The sequence below is a fragment of the Pongo pygmaeus genome, chromosome 15 (genome assembly GCF_028885625.2).
Source record: "Pongo pygmaeus isolate AG05252 chromosome 15, NHGRI_mPonPyg2-v2.0_pri, whole genome shotgun sequence".
In the NCBI taxonomy this organism is placed as follows: domain Eukaryota; kingdom Metazoa; phylum Chordata; class Mammalia; order Primates; family Hominidae; genus Pongo; species Pongo pygmaeus.
The window spans coordinates 16,980,782-16,998,306 of NC_072388.2; the positions used below are offsets into that span (position 1 = coordinate 16,980,782).

The 17,525-nt window shown below is 38.2% G+C and overlaps 1 protein-coding gene across 10 annotated transcripts in view; it reads left to right on the top strand.

Moving 5' to 3' along the window:
• Positions 1 to 9,175, top strand: part of LOC129012641 (olfactory receptor 4N4C-like) — a 136,436-nt gene extending 127,261 nt beyond the window's left edge. For all 10 annotated transcript variants that reach the window (XM_063651337.1, XM_063651332.1, XM_063651331.1 and 7 more), the window contains one exon: positions 8,061 to 9,175. In XM_063651337.1, the coding sequence (XP_063507407.1) occupies positions 8,070 to 9,020 (951 nt within the window). In that variant the 5' untranslated portion in view covers positions 8,061 to 8,069 and the 3' untranslated portion in view covers positions 9,021 to 9,175. The remainder of the gene's footprint in view (positions 1 to 8,060) is intronic.
• Positions 9,176 to 17,525: the final 8,350 nt, after the last annotated feature.

Consider the following 17,525-nt stretch of genomic DNA (forward strand, 5'->3'; position numbering starts at 1 on the left):
AAATGCAGGTAAGAGCCTTTATCATGGTTTCTGTGGAAATAAATGGATGGGGCACGATCAGCATGTTCAGAATTGGCTAGACTGAATAATTCCAGTGGGCTCCGGAGGTTAGGGGCTGTCTCTAAGCGTCTGGTACTTGGCCCTGGGGTGATTAGGGAAGGGAAATAGTGGCCTGGAGTGTAATAGCTCTATAGGTGCCTGATAAAAGAAGTGGCTGGAGTATAGGTTCTGGATCGGTTGCAAGTGAGGCTTTTACCATCTCTAGGAATTGGCTAGCCATAGGAGGGACAGTTCCTCCAGTGTTAGGAAGGCACAAGACATCAAAGCGTTAGAAATGCAGAAAATATAATGGCATAAGTAAAACACAACAGCAAATGCTGGTGAATTAATTGTTGGAGTAACTTGAACTCTCATACATTGATGTTGGGAATTTACAATGGCTAACCACTCTGAAAAACTTAATAGAAACTTCAGGTAATTTCAGGTAGATGTAAACAAACAGCTACCTTATGACCTGATAATCCCACTCGTGTTTAGCCAAGACATGTCTATGAAATGATTTAAATTAGCATGTTAATGAAAACCTTATTGGTGGCATAAGATTTGAGACAACCCAAATGTCCATAAAAGGATAAAATGATAATAAACAAACTTAGGGTTAAGTATATAATGAAACATTAGTCCACAGTAAAAAGAGACAACTACAGAAAATGCAACAACGCACATGAATCTCTAAATCACAATGCTGAGTTTAAAACCAGATACAAAATAACACATGTCATATACTTCTGTTTTTATAAAATCCAAGAAAAGGCAAAACTAATCTATGCTATTAGGAATTAGAAGATGAAAGCTCATTAAGATGATAGATGGGTGGGGTGGATGGCAAAGATCACAAGAAACCTTTCTGGAGGGATGGAAATATTCTTCATCTTGTTTGGAATACTAGTTTCTAAAGTGCATCTATTTAACAGAAGTTACCAAGTTGAACACTTAAATATGTGTATTTTAATGTATATACATTATATTCTAAGAAATACAACCAAGAATTTATTTTCATGCTTGCTTGTAAATACACATAAATTTCTTGAAGGATACAAAAATTAATATTAGCTTCCAATTTTGAGGTATGGGGTGAAATGGGCAGGTAAGGGACAGATATAAGAAGGAAATTTCTCACTGTATGTATTATTTTTTATTTAAAAATGTGAATATGTTAGGTATTCAAAAATTAAATACATTTTTAAAGTCAAGTATGTTTAAAGCACACTGCCTAATTTCCAACCTTATGGTTATGCCATTAAAATTTCTGAGTTACTCTTGCTTCCATACCTCTCATATGCAGTCCTTCAATAAGTCCCATTCATCATCTCTCCAAAGTTTATCTTTGGTATAAATTCTTTCTTCTGTCTTCTTTTTTACCTCTTATCCTAACCTACCATCATCTCTTATTTATATTAATAGTACTTCAAATGCTCCCTACTGTTCCCCTTGCCTCCACTTCTTGCATTCTATAGCCCGTTTTTCACTCAGTAGCCAGCGCAACATTTTAAACATGTAAATCAGATAGGAACACTCCTCTGCCTGTTACCTCGCACACATAGTATGTTGACCGATTGCCATTTGGCCTATATCAGCTCTACCTCTCTATCTTCCCTAACAATTTTTTCCATTTGCTCACTACTGTCTTGCCACGCTAGCCTCCTTTCTGCTTCTCAATGCACCAGTCTCTCCCTTCATGAGCTTTCAACAAATCTATCTTCAGATCTTCCCAGAGACGGTGTAGTTCTGTCATTCAGATCTTAACTGAAATGTTGTCACCTTGTCAGAAAGGCCTTCTCTGGCCAGCTCACTTGGAATAGTAGTCTATTCTGCTATCTCTTATATTTTTATCATAGCACTCATTACAATCAGTTGTTTTCTCTCTGGTATGTTTGTTCGTTGTCTGTTTCCATGCTTTAGGATGTAAAATCCCCAGGAACAGGGATATTTTCTGTCTTGTTCGGTGCTGCATTGTAGACACTACAATACAGCCTGGTTCATGGTTTTAGCTTCTAAGATAGTCTAGGGAGACAAATCTTTCCTAGCAGGAATAACAAGCCTTCATTCTAAGGATTAATTTAGATCATCAGACTATCTGCATTTTAAGTATTGTGGAAAACATTAGGAAGCAAAGTCCCTAATTATGTCTATAATTATGAAAAAATCATATTTCAAAAAGTCTTCGGTAGCAAGAAAGACTGTAATATACTCAAAGACGGGAATGTTTTTCCATGTGTTTCTTTACTTATATCACTTGTTTTCTGTTTCTTTTAAGAAAGTAAACACTGCATTTATTAGTTTATTTGGTATATAGTTTTGCAAAATATGCATTTTTGTGCCTCTCTGTCTTTTTTTATTTCCTGTTATTCCATTACTGTCTTTGCATATGTTCCTGTTCTTGCATTCCTCCCGCCCATTTTTTTTTTTACCTTTATGATTTTGTGTATCTCTTTCTCCCTTTTTCTTTTTTCCCCATGTTCCATTTTTCCCACTTATTATTTTCTGAATTGGACATAAATTAGAACAAAATATTTTTGATTATGCATTATGTTTGTTGAAAAATTGTTTAGTATTTTAATTTTTAGAATAAAAAATCTTTTGAAATAAAAATAAATCTACTGAAATGTAATTATATTGTGTTCTACTCTAGGATTATTAATTACTTTTCTTCTGTTTAGTAATATTTAGCTTAAAAAACATAGTTGTCATTGCTTTAGTGGAACATAGGAAACATTTATTCCTAAAATGAAAACAACAAATGCCAAGACCACAATAAGATGTATTTAAGAATACATCTCTTTGTGAGGAATTAGTCCTTCAACATGCAGTTCTCCTCTCCAAGAAGGATTATGCCAAAGAGTCTTTGTGAACATCGTTTATTTTTCTTTGACTGTTTCTTTGTCACCAGAAAGATACTGAATTTAACGTACTACTTACCTGACCACATTACTTCCTTTCTTGATCTATCAATGATTTCCTATTATATACTTTTAAAAAAAAATAGTAACATAAGAAATAAAATAACCTCTTTCGGCTTTCTGCCCACATGGACCTAATAAACATGTTGGCTATTCTGTAATCTCTGTCACTGATAGAATGTTGATTTTAAAACTTAGAAGTGACATAGTGACTTTTAAATCATATATACTTCACTATTTATATATAACATGTTTCTAATCTCATTCTCTGACTATATTTTGTTGGCATTTCCACAATTCCCATTGAAAGTGTTTTGCAGCTTTTTTAGCCTTCAAATTCCCAAAGTGTATTATTCTCCATTGCATCACAAATTGATTGCATATTTCAAAGTGTAAGATATTCCTCTTTGAGAAGAGATATTTAAGAATGAAATCAGGAAAAATCAGTTATTGTTCCTTCTATTAGAAGGAGGTTATATCTGCTGTCTGAGAAGAACATTAGATTACTAGAGAGGTAAATGTTTTTGCCATTCTCTGTACTTATAAGGAACATAAAGAAGGAAGAAATGGAAACAGATATTGTAACACCTCAGGTGGGACATCTGCTGCCTTGAAATGCAAAGATCAAAATTATAACAGAAATAGATTAATATGTTGAATCTGAATTCAATAACACAGTGGCACCTTTTACCTGTTCTTAATAATATAGCTTCAGTTTCTCCTAATATTTAGAATTAATTTATTAGGAATATATAAAGCCTTTATTAACATTGCCTAGGGAATGTTTATACTTGGTCCTAAACCTATATCTGTTAACTGAAAGACATGCAGGAACAGAAATCATATCCAATGCAAAAATGCCAGAGTGCAGAGAAAATCTTCACCAACTTCATGATTTTGCAGGAGACTAGCTCTGTCTAGTTCCCACACCTGCTGGGATGAGAGGTTCTTCTACAAATAGTCTTACCATATACCAATCTGGCTGAAGTGAAGCCTCCATAAATTCTTTTCTTGTAATCTCTTAAATTTACATAGCTACCATTACCCTAGTAACTCATTTCAAAGGCAGTGACAGAGGATCTATATTATATATTTACTTGTTAGAAAGTAAAGGCCCTCTTAATATCTACATTTTTTCCTTGTTTATTTTTGGTTTAGTTGGACTTCAATATGCTAATTATTGCTATCATTCTCATCTTATTATATTCATAAATCAACGCAGTGAGATAAAATAACTCAGGCTAGGGAGATGACCTTCCCAAGATCTCAGGGTTAAAAAAATTGCAGAATGAAGAATTTAAAACCAGATAGACCGATGCCCAAATGAGGGCTTTTTAAATGACATCCATTACTTTGCCTAGAAATCATGGCATTATAAACATTGGTATCAGTTAATGATTTCATGATACTCTTTAACTTTATCCACATTTCTCAGAACACACAAAAAATTAGTGATTATATAGGTTATGGGTAACAAACTAGATAGCACATATTAATAGGCATCACATTCTTATTCTTATTTTGGGAACATTTATAAAATGTGTTTTTGCTGGTAGGGTGGATTAATGAGAAATTTCTTGCAAGCATAAAGGTGAATAGTGCCACTTTTATTAAGATCAGTTATAAACAGACAAAATATTTGAGGTAATGGGAAATAATTTAAAAGTATTTACAGAGTATATTTTAAGGAGGATACTATTCAAGGAAAGTAATTTAGTACTGAAAGGTGGGTTAGTTATTTTTAACTCTTAGAAAAATTGGAGTGAAGAAACTTCATGTGCTGTCCTTACTATTGTTTCAAAATAAAACAATAGTGATGCTTCTCAGAATTAATGGGAAGGCAAATATGAGATCTAATAAAGGAGAAGTAAATAGAGGAGACAAGAAGAGAGAGTGGAGAAATATTGGAAACTGCAAGAACATTGAGAAATAAAAGCAACAAAGGAGAAAAATAGAAGAGAGATAAGAGGAAAGTAAGGGGAATAATTAGAGAACAAATATGAGAGAGAAAAAGCGAGAAGATAAAAATAGAGAAAAAGGAATCAACTTAAGTAAAAGTGTATCTTAAAAAATGAAGTGTAGAAATATTTAGTGAGATGGGAGTGGAAGGCCACAAAATAAATATTTTAAAAGGAGGTATGAGGAAGTATAAAGAAAAATGAGTGAATTAGTGCCTGTGGATGGGAATCAAGTCCCCAAAGACCTGCTCCATGAATTTTCTAACAAGAGCCTAGACTCTAAGCATGAGTACAGGGCAGTGTACAGGGCAGCCTTTAGCTGGAATGCATGTGTGCCCCCACCCATTACTCTTTCCTCTTCTGTGCTGCTCCAGCATTGTCAGGAACAGATGAAAGTTTGTTTCTGTTGAAATTGAAATATAGGATAGAGAAAATGGCAGTCATTCAGATTTCTATTTCAGCTTCCACTGACAGTGATCCTTCTAATATATTTATGTTCTTCTAATATAGACAAGACCAAGCTTGTCTTTGCAGGAATTTCTGTGCTTTTATTTTGCTAGGACTTAATTCATTTTACCTAGAGGAATGTCCACCTTATGAATATATATATTTGGTCTCTGGATCCATAATGAGCATGATGTGAGCACTGTTGGTATAACAAAAGAGCTTAGAGGGAAGTACACAAAGGGAACACAGTGAATCAAAGATATTTGGTAGTAATGGGTTCCAGATGTTACAGAGTCAGTAGGAGAACAGAAGTGGATGATAGAGAATAAAATGCAAGGTACAGTGCAAGAACCTGAAACTCCCAATCTCAGAGATACTTGAAAGTTTCTCCTATGACCCAAATACATCCTCAGTTTTTGGAAGAGTGTGAAATAAACAACTGTATAATAACATGCAAGATGCACACAGCTTAAGAGTAAGCAGAGATGGATTCCTGACTTTTCTATTAGCAGGTTTTACATGCACAGAAGGAATGATAAATATTAAGGTCAATAAGTGGCCAAGTGCCAGAAATGTCCATCTTATGAATGTCCATCTTATGAATACTTATATTTGGTCTCTGGATCCATAATGAGCATGATGTGAGCACTATCGGTATAACAAAAGATCTGAGAGGGAAGTACACAAAGGGAACACAGTGAATCAAAGATATTTGATGGTAGCAGGTTCCAGATACTACAGTCAATGGGAGAGCAGAAGTGGATGACAGGGAATAAAATGCAAGGTACAGTGCAAGAACCTATAATTCCCAATCTCAGAGATACTTAAAAGTTGCTCCTATGACCCAAATACATCCTCAAATTTTGAAAGTGTGAAATAACAAACTGCATAATAACGTGCAAGATGCACACAACTTAAGAGTAAGCAGAGAGCGATTCCTGACTTTTCTATTAGCAGGTTTTATATGCACAGAAAGACTGATAAATATGAAGGTCAATAAATGGCCAAGTGCCAAAAAAAAAAAAGAAATAAGAAAAGAAGAAGAGTATCATATGTAAAATTTTATGCTTCTGTTTTGGTTAGGATACAATACATGTGTTTGTGTGTATTTATGTGTGTCTATGTGATGTACATACATGTGATGTAAGATACTTTTTTTTTGAGACAGAGTCTTGCTCTGTCACCCAGGCTGGAGTGCAGTGGTGCGATATGGGCTCACTGCAACTGCCACCTCCCGGATTCAAGCGACTCTCATGCTTCAGCCTGTGAAGTGTCTGGGACTACAGGCTCCTGCCACCACACCTAGCTAATTTTTATATTTTTAGTAGAGACAGAGTTTCCCCAAGCTGGTCTCGAACTCTTGGCCTCAAGTGACCCACCTGCCTTGGCCTCCCAAAAGGGTGGGATTACAGGTGTGAGCCACAGTGCCTGGCCTAAGTACTTCTTTCATAATTCCCAATTTTGACCATACCTGAAAACCTCTGCTATTAATTAATACATTAGGGTTAGATATATTTTAAAAAGCATATCTTTTGATGTTTCAAATAGATGTGCCATTATAAATATTTTCTTTGATTTCTTAATTTTGGACTTCATTGTTTTTGTTTCTTTCCCTCTCCTCTTACACACTGTCTCCTCATTCAGTTAGTTAATGAACCTCTTTCCCTCTACTCTGCACTTCATATTCCACATTATTTTAAAACAAATGTGCCATGTAACAGAAGCATATGAAATATTTTTCTGTATCACATTGTAGTGTTTTGTTCTAGCTCAAGATCTTTAGCTTTTAATTTTTTTTTACTTCAACCACAAACCATTTTTTGAGCATGCATCAAAAACATATGTATCTTCTTTATGCATTTCATATTTAATTATACCATGATTCTATATAAACTGTAAAATGTTCAAAAATGAAACTTCAAAGAATAGGATACAATAATGTAATTGTAGAAATTCTCCTATTATTGCTTTCATAGCAATAAATTATCATGCACATCCCCAAGCGTGAGCACAGTCTCAATTTGGAGGCCACTGTACAGAGAAGCCTCAGATCTTGTTTTCTCCAGAGTGACCAAGAGTCTTTTTATTTAGACGAGTTCATTTGGTTGATATTCTAGAGAGAAAAGGGAATTACTTCTGGTAAGTACAGTTGCCTTTATAAAAGTTTTCAGATAAACATTCCTAAGGTAGCATTTATATAAAACAAATTGTACTAATTGCTGTATGGTTCAATACTCAATAAGTTTTGACAAAAATAGGTACATAATAGCCATTATAATTAAAAATGGAACATTTCTGTCCCCTTGAAAAGCTCTGTCATTCTTCTTTGCTCTCAATCCCAGCTCATCTTCCATTCAAAGTAAAACATGAAGACCTCAATAACTAGGGTTAAGTTTTTTCTCAGTCAGAAAAGTTTTCATATGCCTCATACAAATCAGGACCAAATTCAGAGCAGAAGCATCCAAGTCTCACATGAGTGAGCACTGAAACAGAAGCACAGGACTGAAACAGAAGGAAGACTGTGGCTTCAGGACCCGGGAGCTGGCCATCATGAGGAAGCATAAACAGTAGAAGTGACTTCTTAGGTTGCTGAGATAGATAGAATGATATAAATGTGGCATACCTTGTGTTTAGTTCAAGAACTATAATCTAGAAGTAACGCCTGAAAATAAACTCTTTTATTGATATTCTACAGGCAGAAGAAATGAAGATAGCAAACAACACAGTAGTGACAGAATTTATCCTCCTTGGTCTGACTCAGTGTCAAGATATTCAGCTCTTGGTCTTTGTGCTGATCTTAATTTTCTACCTTATCATCCTCCCCGGAAATTTCCTCATCATTTTCACCATAAAGTCAGACCCTGGCCTCACAGCCCCCCTCTATTTCTTTCTGGGCAACTTGGCCTTCCTGGATGCATCCTACTCCGTCATTGCGGCTCCCCGGATGTTGGTGGACTTCCTCTCTGCGAAGAAGGTAATCTCCTACAAAGGCTGCATCACTCAGCTCTTTTTCTTGCACTTCCTTGGAGGAGGGGAGGGATTACTCCTCGTTGTGATGGCCTTTGACCGCTACATCGCCATCTGCCGGCCTCTGCACTATTCGACTGTCATGAACCCTAGAGCCTGCTATGCAATGATGTTGGCTCTGTGGCTCGGGGGTTTTGTCCACTCCATTATCCAGGTGGTCCTCATCCTCCGCTTGCCTTTTTGTGGCCCAAACCAGCTGGACAACTTCTTCTGTGATGTCCCACAGGTCATCAAGCTGGCTTGCACCGACACGTTTGTGATGGAGCTTCTGATAGTCTTCAACAGTGGCCTGATGACACTCCTGTGCTTTCTGGGGCTTCTGGCTTCCTATGCAGTCATCCTCTGCCATGTTCGTAGGGCAGCTTCTGAAGCGAGGAACAAGGCCATGTCCACGTGCACCACTCATGTCATTATTATACTTCTTATGTTTGGACCTGCTATCTTCATCTACACGCGCCCCTTCAGGGTCTTACCAGCTGACAAGGTGGTTTCTTTCTTTCACACAGTGATCTTTCCATTGATGAATCCTATGATTTATACCCTTTGCAACCAGGAAGTGAAAACTTCCATGAAGAGGTTATTGAGTCAACATGTAGTCTGTCAAGCGGACTTTATAATAAGAAACTGAGAAGGAGGAATTCTGGCTGGAATTCATATCATTCATTTAACAAGTCCTGTTTTTCACTGAGTACCTCCCATTTGCCAGGTACCATTGTAGGCAATGGAGGAGAGTTACGCATAATGAGAGAATAAACTTATTAAATTTAAAGAATATAAAGGAAACCCCAGAGTGGTTGAAGTATAATGAGTAAGTGTGAGAAATTTAGGGGTTAAGTCTTATGTGACTGCAAGGGTCTTTTAGTCTGAGGTAAGAATTTTTCATATTTTAATTGTGGTAAGAACCCATTTTAATGTTTTAAGCAAAGGAGCAGTTCATCTACAATGCTTTCCTCTATTGGTTAGAGCAACATCAGCAAGATTTTAGGCAGAGATTAATAAGTTGTAAAATATCAAAAACCAAATGTATGTTGCAAGTATGTTGTGAAAAAGACTATAGTCTTTTATATAAATATATTAAAAATTATATATATTTTAATGTTTTTATATATTTTATAAATATGTATATTTACATATACATATAAAATAAGTAACATATTTTTATATATTTATAAATATATATTTTATATATATTTAATCAATATATAAATAAATATATTCCCCCCCCAAATTTGGTGGAGAGATAAGAAAGGCGGCCAATTTGTTTCATGGTAAAATGTCATGAAATTATTTCACTTATTTTTTCTTCAGAGCTTCACGATGATTATTAGACATTATTAGATATTTAGTACTACAGATTGTATTACAGATTACATAAGTCATTCCAGTTATTTTCAGCATAGTGAAGCAGCTTCGTTGTCTGGGGAAATACCTGCGGTTCGTTGTCTCATGTTGTGCAGATTAATGACACGGACTCACACACAGAGTGGGTTAAGGAGCAGAAAGTTTATTAGGCAAGAGGGAAGAGAAGAGCTTCCCCATACAGAGGGAGAAGGGCTCTGAATGGAGTAACCCCACTTGTGGGGAAAGCAGTCAGTTATATTGGGAGGTTCTAGGAGGTACTGTCTGATTTGCATAGGGCCCAGGGGATTCCTTTGACCAGGTGTGTCATTCACACAACCCATGAAAAGACTGGTCCTCCCACCCTAATCTTTTATTCTGCAAATGCAGCTTCTATCTGGCTGTCGCCATGATGCCTGCACATGTGGCTTTGCTTGGCTGGTGCCATGACATCTGCACATGTGGCAATAAAGGAAAGTGAGCGGGAACAGTCATATTGAGTGGACCTGGCTCTTAGCCACCTGCATTTACTTCTGCAAGCCTGTAATTTACATACCTATGCTTCCAGCATGGCTTTTCAGGCTGCTTTCTGTTAGAAAAGAAATGGTTTGGGGCTGCTTTTTTATTAAAAGGAAAAGCCTTTCTTAGGACTATTTTACCCTTTCTAGCTGCCTAAAAATAATTTCTTAATAACTCCTGTATTAATAGTGGGGTCTAATGTGAGAAATTAGGTACTTATAAAATTTTTCAAGTATAGAAGACCATTATTTATGCTGGGCATCTATTATAGAAATTGTTGCCAGAAAAACATTGTAAAACTAACCTGCTAAGTGACCTATCCCTGCAATAACCAGGAGACCGAGAGGGCAAGAAGCCACTTTCCCAGCTCTTGGCTCAAGGAACACATCAATCACCCACGGTCTGGCATGAAGAGAATTGTAGAGAGCACCTCTCATGTTATTGTCTCTCTAATTATTTTTTCTAAGTTAAATTTTGTATGAGTATATTTGATAGAATCTGTAATGCTAGTGGCAAAAGTCTTCAACAAACCTGTCTATATGTTGACAGCTTCTTCAGAAAACAAACAAAAATGGTGGTAAAATATAGGATAAAAAGTTTGCAATCTTGGAGGTGAGAAAGGCCATTGAAGTTTGACAAAGAAAATGAAAATAAAAAGGTATATTAAATCTTGATATCTTCTACATATTTTGATATGTAAAAATGAAAAAAGTTTATATGGGCAAAAGGCAGAAAAACGCTGAAAATATTTCTATGGCAAATAGATGTGGAGATTATTTTCTGCACGATTATAAGGTTTGTATGTAAGTTGAATATTTTCTCCCTACTCCAAGATTGTATAAGAGGGCATCCATGCATAAAAATTAAAATAAAAATTATTAAAAATTGATATAAACGATAAAAATTTATTTAATACATAAAAAATTTGCTTAAATGAGTCTGGGCAGAGCTGCAGCTAGGCTCACCTGAAGCCCCGTGAGCCTTGGGGCCCTGAGCACCTTGGTGCCAGCTGCCATAGCCCCACCACCAAGGGAGGTCAGCTCTCTTGCATGCGCCTAGAATAGGGGCTGCATCCACAGTGCTGAGGAGCAGACTGACTGCAGGCCCCGCTTGCTTCATCAAGCCAGGCAAAACCCACTAGCCTGGGTCGCCCACGCAGCCACCCCACTCCCACCTGAGCACTCAGGCCAGTCAGGGCTCTCCATTTCTTTGGGAAGGAACACCCAGAGGTAACCAATAGGCCTGAGATTTCTGGTACTGTGGTCTCCCACATGCTGCCCTCAGGCTGGGGAGGGATCAAAGAGCACGGGAACTATCCTAGACCTTCAGCAAGGCAGCTGTCATACGAACAGCTGTCATACGGAAAAGCGGCCAGATTATTTTCCATGTGGGTCCTTGTCCCAGCTACTCCTCACTGGACAGGGCCTCCCGACCTGGGGTCCAGCACAACTGCCCCACCCCCACCTGATGTTTCATTTGGCTGTGGCCCTGAGTTTTTCTGGGGTAGAGCTCCCAGAGACAACCGGCAGGCCCTGTGCCATCACCAGCTGAGTGTAAGACCCTTCCTTGCTCCCCGCAGGCTAGGTAGGGAACAAAGAGCCTGACTGCAGCTGTCCTAGGGAGAGGCGGCCAGATTGTCTTCCTTGCGAGCCCCTGACCCCCGCTACTCTTCAGCTGACATGGCCCGGCTTGGGCCCACAGCACAGCCGCCCCACCCCTGGATCCTTACCCTTGGCAGTAGCTCTGGGTGGAGTTGCCAGAGGCAGCTGACAGGCCCTCTGCCACTGCTGCCACCCCCAGGCTAGGGAGGGAACAAAGAGCCTGCTTGCTGTGCTTGCACATCCAGCATGCCACAGCTGCACTATGGAGAGGAGGCCAGACAGTCCCCCCAACAAGCCCCGGATCTCTCTCCTCTTCACCAGGGAGGGCCCTCGGCTTGGGCCCACAGCACAAACGTCTCATCCTGGGCTGATCATTCTGATTGGCAGCGGCTCTGAATTTCTCTGGGGTGGAGTTCCCAGAGACAACTGACAAGCCCTCTGCCATTGACACCGCCAAGGTCCCGTCCCCTGCTCCCCCAAGCTGGGGAAGGAATAAAAAGCCCGAGCTCGCCCCAGGTCCAACGCTAGAGCGGGAAGAGAAACCCGCACTCTCAGAGCACTGAGATGGGTAACCGCATGAGTTCCTGGGCTGCTGTGGGAGCGAGGCATGCCTCCCTCTGCAGGAGGAGCCTGGAAAAGGTGTGGCCTGTCTCCCTGCGGTGGCCTCTGCCCGAGGGAGCCCCGCAGCCTGGAACACCTAGCAAAAGAAATGATGGTGCAGTGCTAGTGATCGGAGGGGCTTCCACCAAGGCTCAGGAGCGGACCTGGTGAGGTGGTCACTTCTTTCCCTGCTGTACCGGAGACCAGGCTGTAGATGTGAGGAAGTACATGGGAATCACAGGTCCGAGCAACAGCCTATCCACTGTGCATTACTCTTAAGCGACATCTACTGGATTGCAGCCAAAACTGCTACAACACCAAAAATATTTTGCTAATATCCCCCAGTGAAATCAAAGGCAAGAATCCAGCCACAAATAAAGACCCTGCACAAAGCCTTGGCTATCTGGAAACATTCAGAAACAAAGCCAACTGACTATACTCAAATTACATGACAGGTAAAGGGACGCGAAAGAACCAGTGCAAGAACTCTGACAATTCAAAAAGCCAGTTTCCCCTTACCTCCAAGTGAGTCCACTAGACCCCAAACAATGATATTTTTTTATTTGATTTCCTTATTTGTTTGCTTGTTTTGGGATAACATTTACTTTTTTAATTTTATTTTTTTTTAACTTTTAGGTTCAGTTATACATGTGCAGATTTGTTATATCGGTAAATTGCTTGTCATTGGGGTTTGGTGAACAGATTTATCACCCAGGTAACAAGCATAGTACCTGATAGGCAGTTTTCTGATCCTCACCCTTTTCCCACCATCCAATCTCAACTATGCCCAAGTATCTGTTGTTCCCTTCTTTGTGTTCATGTGTATTCAACGTTTTCTCCAATTTATAAGTAAGAACATGTAGTATTTAGTTTTTTGTTCCTATGTTAGTTCACTCAGGAAAATAGCCTCCAGCTCCATGCATGTTGCTGCAAAGGATATGATCCCATTCTTTTTTATGACTGCATAGTATTCCCTAGTATATTTGTACCACATTTTCTTTATCAAGTTCACCATCGATGGGCATCTAGGTTGATGCCATGACGTTGCTATTGTGAATATTGCTATGATGAACATACTTGTGCATGTGTTTTTATGGTAGAATGATTTATATTTCTTTGGGTATATACCCAATAATGGGATTGCTGGGTTGAATGCTACTTTGGTTTTAAGTACTGTGTGAAATCGCCACACTGCTTTCCGTAATTGTTGAACCATTTATATTCCCGCAAGCAATGCATAAGCATTCCCTTTTCTCTGCAACCTCGCCAGCAAGATCTATTATTTTTTGACTTTTTAATACTAGCCCATCTGACTGGTGTGAGATGGTATCTCATTGTGGTTTTGATGTGCATTTCTCTAATGATTAGTGATGTTCAGCATTTTTTTCATATGCTTCTTGGCCAAGTGTATGTCTTATTTTATTTTTTATTTTTTGAGATGGAGTTTCACTCTTGTCACCCAGGCTGGAGTGCAGTGGTGTGATCTCGGCTCACTGCAACCACCTCCTAGGTTCAAGAGATTTGCCTGCTTCAGCCTCCCCAGTAGCTGGGGTTACAGGCACCTGCCACCATGCCTGGCTAATTTTTGTGTTTTTAGTAGAGACGGGGTTTTGCCATGTTGGCCAAGCTGGTCTCGAACTCCTGACCTCAGGTGATCCACCCGCCTTGGCTTCCCAAAGTGCTGGGATTACAGGCGTGAGCTACTGCGCCCAGCCTTGACTACTTTTTTTTTTTTTTTTTTGATGGAGTCTCGCTCTGTCACCAGGCTGGAGGGCAGTGGTGTGGCCTCGGCTCACTGCAACCGTGGCCTCCTGGGTTCAAGCAATTCTCCTGCCTCAGCGTCCCGAGTAGCTGGGACTACAGGCCTGCCTTTGCAAATATTTTATCCTATTCTATAGGTTATCTGTTTACTCTCTTGATAGTTTATTTTGCTGTGCAGAAGCTTTTTAGGTTAATTAGGTCACATTTATTAATTTTTGCTTTTGTCATCTTTGTCATGAAATCTTTGTCAGGGGTTATGCTGAGAATGGAATTTCCTAGGTTATCTTCCAGGGTTTTTATAGTTTTGGGTTTCACATTTAAGTCTTTAATCCATGTTGGATTGATTTTCATATATGGTATAAGGGAGGGGTTCAGTTTCCATTTTTTGCATATGGCTATCTAGTTATCTCAGCACCATTTATTGAACAGGGAGTGCTTTTCCCATTGCTTGTTTTTGTCAGCCTTTTTGAAGATTAGACGGTTTTTGTTTTTAGTTCTGCTGATGTGGTGAATCACATTTACTAATTTGCATATGTTGAGCCAACCTTGTGTTCCAGGGATAAAGCCTACTTGATTGTGGTGGATTAGAGTTTTAATATGCTGCTAGATTCAGTTTGCTAGTATTTTCTTTTTCTTTTGCTAGTTTTCTTTTTTTGTTTTATCTCTGCCAGGTTTTGGTATCAGAATGATGTTGGCCTCATAGAATAAATTAGGGAGGAGTCCTTCCTCCTCAAATTTTCAGAATAGTTTCAGAGGAAAGGTACTAGCTCTCTTCTTTATGCATCTGGTAGAACTCAGCTGTGAATTCCTGTGATCCTGGGCTTTTTCTGGTTGGTAGGCTTTTTATTACTAACACAATCTTGGAACTTGTTACTAGTCTGTTCAGGGTTTCAATTTTTTCCTAGTTCAATCTTAGGAGGTTGTATGTTTCCAATAATTAATTAATTTCTTCTAGTTTGTGTGCATAGAGTTGTTCATAGTAATCTCTGAGGGTTTTTAAAAAATATTTCTTTGGGGTTGGTGGTAATGTTCCCTTTGTCATTTCTGACTGTGTTTATTTTTATCTCTTCTCTTTTTTGCTTTATTAGTCTAGCTAGTGCTCTGTCAATCTGATGTGTTATTCTGAAGAAACAAAACCTGGATTTGTTAATCTTTCGTATGGGTTTTTGCATCTCAATTTCTTTCAGTTCGGCTCTGATTTCAGTTATTTCCTTTCTCTTGCTAGCCTTGGGACTGATTTGCTCTTGTTTCTCTAGTTCCTCTCGGTGTGATGTTAGGATGTTAATTTGAAATCTTTCCAATCTTTGATGTAGTTTTTTTAAGTGATATAAACTTTCCTCTTAATACTGCTTTATCTGTGCCCCAGGGATTTTGATATGTAGTATGTTTGTTCTCATTAGTTTCAAAGAATTTCTTGACTTCTGCCTGAATTTCGTTGTTTACCCAAAATTCATTCAGGAGAAGGTTGGTTAATTTTCACGTATGCTTTTGATGTATTTTATTGTATTGATTTCAATGTTTATTGCATTGTAGTCTGAGAAAGTGTGGTTTGTATGATTTTGGATTTTTTGAATTTGCTGAAAATTGTTTTATGATTGATAGTGTGGTTGATTTTAGAGTATGTGCCATGTGCAGATGAGAAGAATGTATATTCTAATGTTTTTGGGTGGCGAGTACTGTAGACGTCTGTTAGGACCATTTTGTCAAATGTTGAGCTCCGTCCTGAATCTCTTTGTTCATTCTCTGTCTCAATGCTCTAATACTGTCGGTGGGGTGTTGAAGTCTCCTAGTAGTATTGTGTGGTTATTAAAGTCTCTTCAAAGGTCTCTAAGAACTTCCTTTATAAGTCTGGGTACTTCTGTGTTGGACGTATATATTCTTAGGATTGTCAGGTATTCTTGTTGAGTTTAACCCTTTACCTTCATGTAATACCCTTCTTTGTCTTTTTCGATTGTTATTGGTTTATAGTCTATTTTGTCTGAAATTAGAATCAGACCATTTGCTTTTTTCCATTTTCTTTTTGTTTGGTCTATTTTTTCTCCATCCCTTTATTTTGAGCCCCTGGATGTCATTGCATGTGAGATGGGTCTTTTGTAGAGAGAATACAGTTGGGTCTTGCTTCTTTATCCGACTTGCCACTCTATGCCTTTTAATTGAAGCATTTAACTCATTTATATTCAAGGTCACTCAAGGTTAGATTTTGTGTTTCCCAGCAATGATTCCTAACCCATAAGAAATTACTGAAATGACAGACATAGAATTCAGGATCTGGATGTCATGGAAGCTCATTGAGATTTAGGACAAATTTGAAATCCAATCTATGGAATCCAGTAAAATGACAGAAGAGCTGGAAGACAAAATAACCACTTTAAGAAAGAACCAATGTGAAACTCTAGAGTTAAAAATTCACTAGAAGAACTTCATAATACAGTTGGAAGTATTAACAGCAAAATAGACCAAGCTAAGGAAAATATCTCTGAGCTCAAAGACTGGTTCTTTGAATTAACACTGTGAGACAAAAATAAAGAAAAAACAATTTTAAAAGCGAACAAAACTTCTCAGAAAGATTACATAAAGAGACCAAATCTACAACTCATTACCATTACTGAGAGAGAAGGACAGAGAATAAACAACTTGGAAAATAAATTCGAATATATAGTCCATGAAAATCTTCCTAATCTTACTAGAGAGGATGATATACAAATCCAAGAAATACAGAGAACCCTGGCTAGTTATTGTACAAGATGTACAAGGCACATAATCTTCAGATTCACCACAGTTAATGCAAAAGAAAAGGGATCTAGGAAGAAAGGTCAGGTTATGTATGAAGGGAACCCCATCAGGCTAGCAGCAGACCTTTCAGCAGAAACTTTATAAGCCAGAAAAAATTGGGGGCCTATTTTTAATATTCTTAAAGAAAATAAATTCCAACCAAGAATTTCATATCCCACCCAAACTTAGCTTCGTAAGTGAAGGAAAAATAAAATCCTTCTCAGAAAATAAAATGCTAAGGTAATACATTTCAACTTAGCTAGCCTTACAACAGGTCCTTAAGGGAGTTCTAAACACGTGAACAAAAGACCAACATCTGCTGCCACAAAAACACACTTAAGCACATAGCCCATAGACACCATAAAGCACTACACAGTCAAGTCTATAAAACATCCAGCTAACAACATGATGACAGGATCAAAATCTGACATATCAATATTAATCTTAAATGTAAGTTATCTAAATGCCCTACTTAAAAGGCATAGAGTGGTAAGTTGGATAAAAAGGCAAGACACCACTGTCTGCTGTCTTGAAGAGACTAA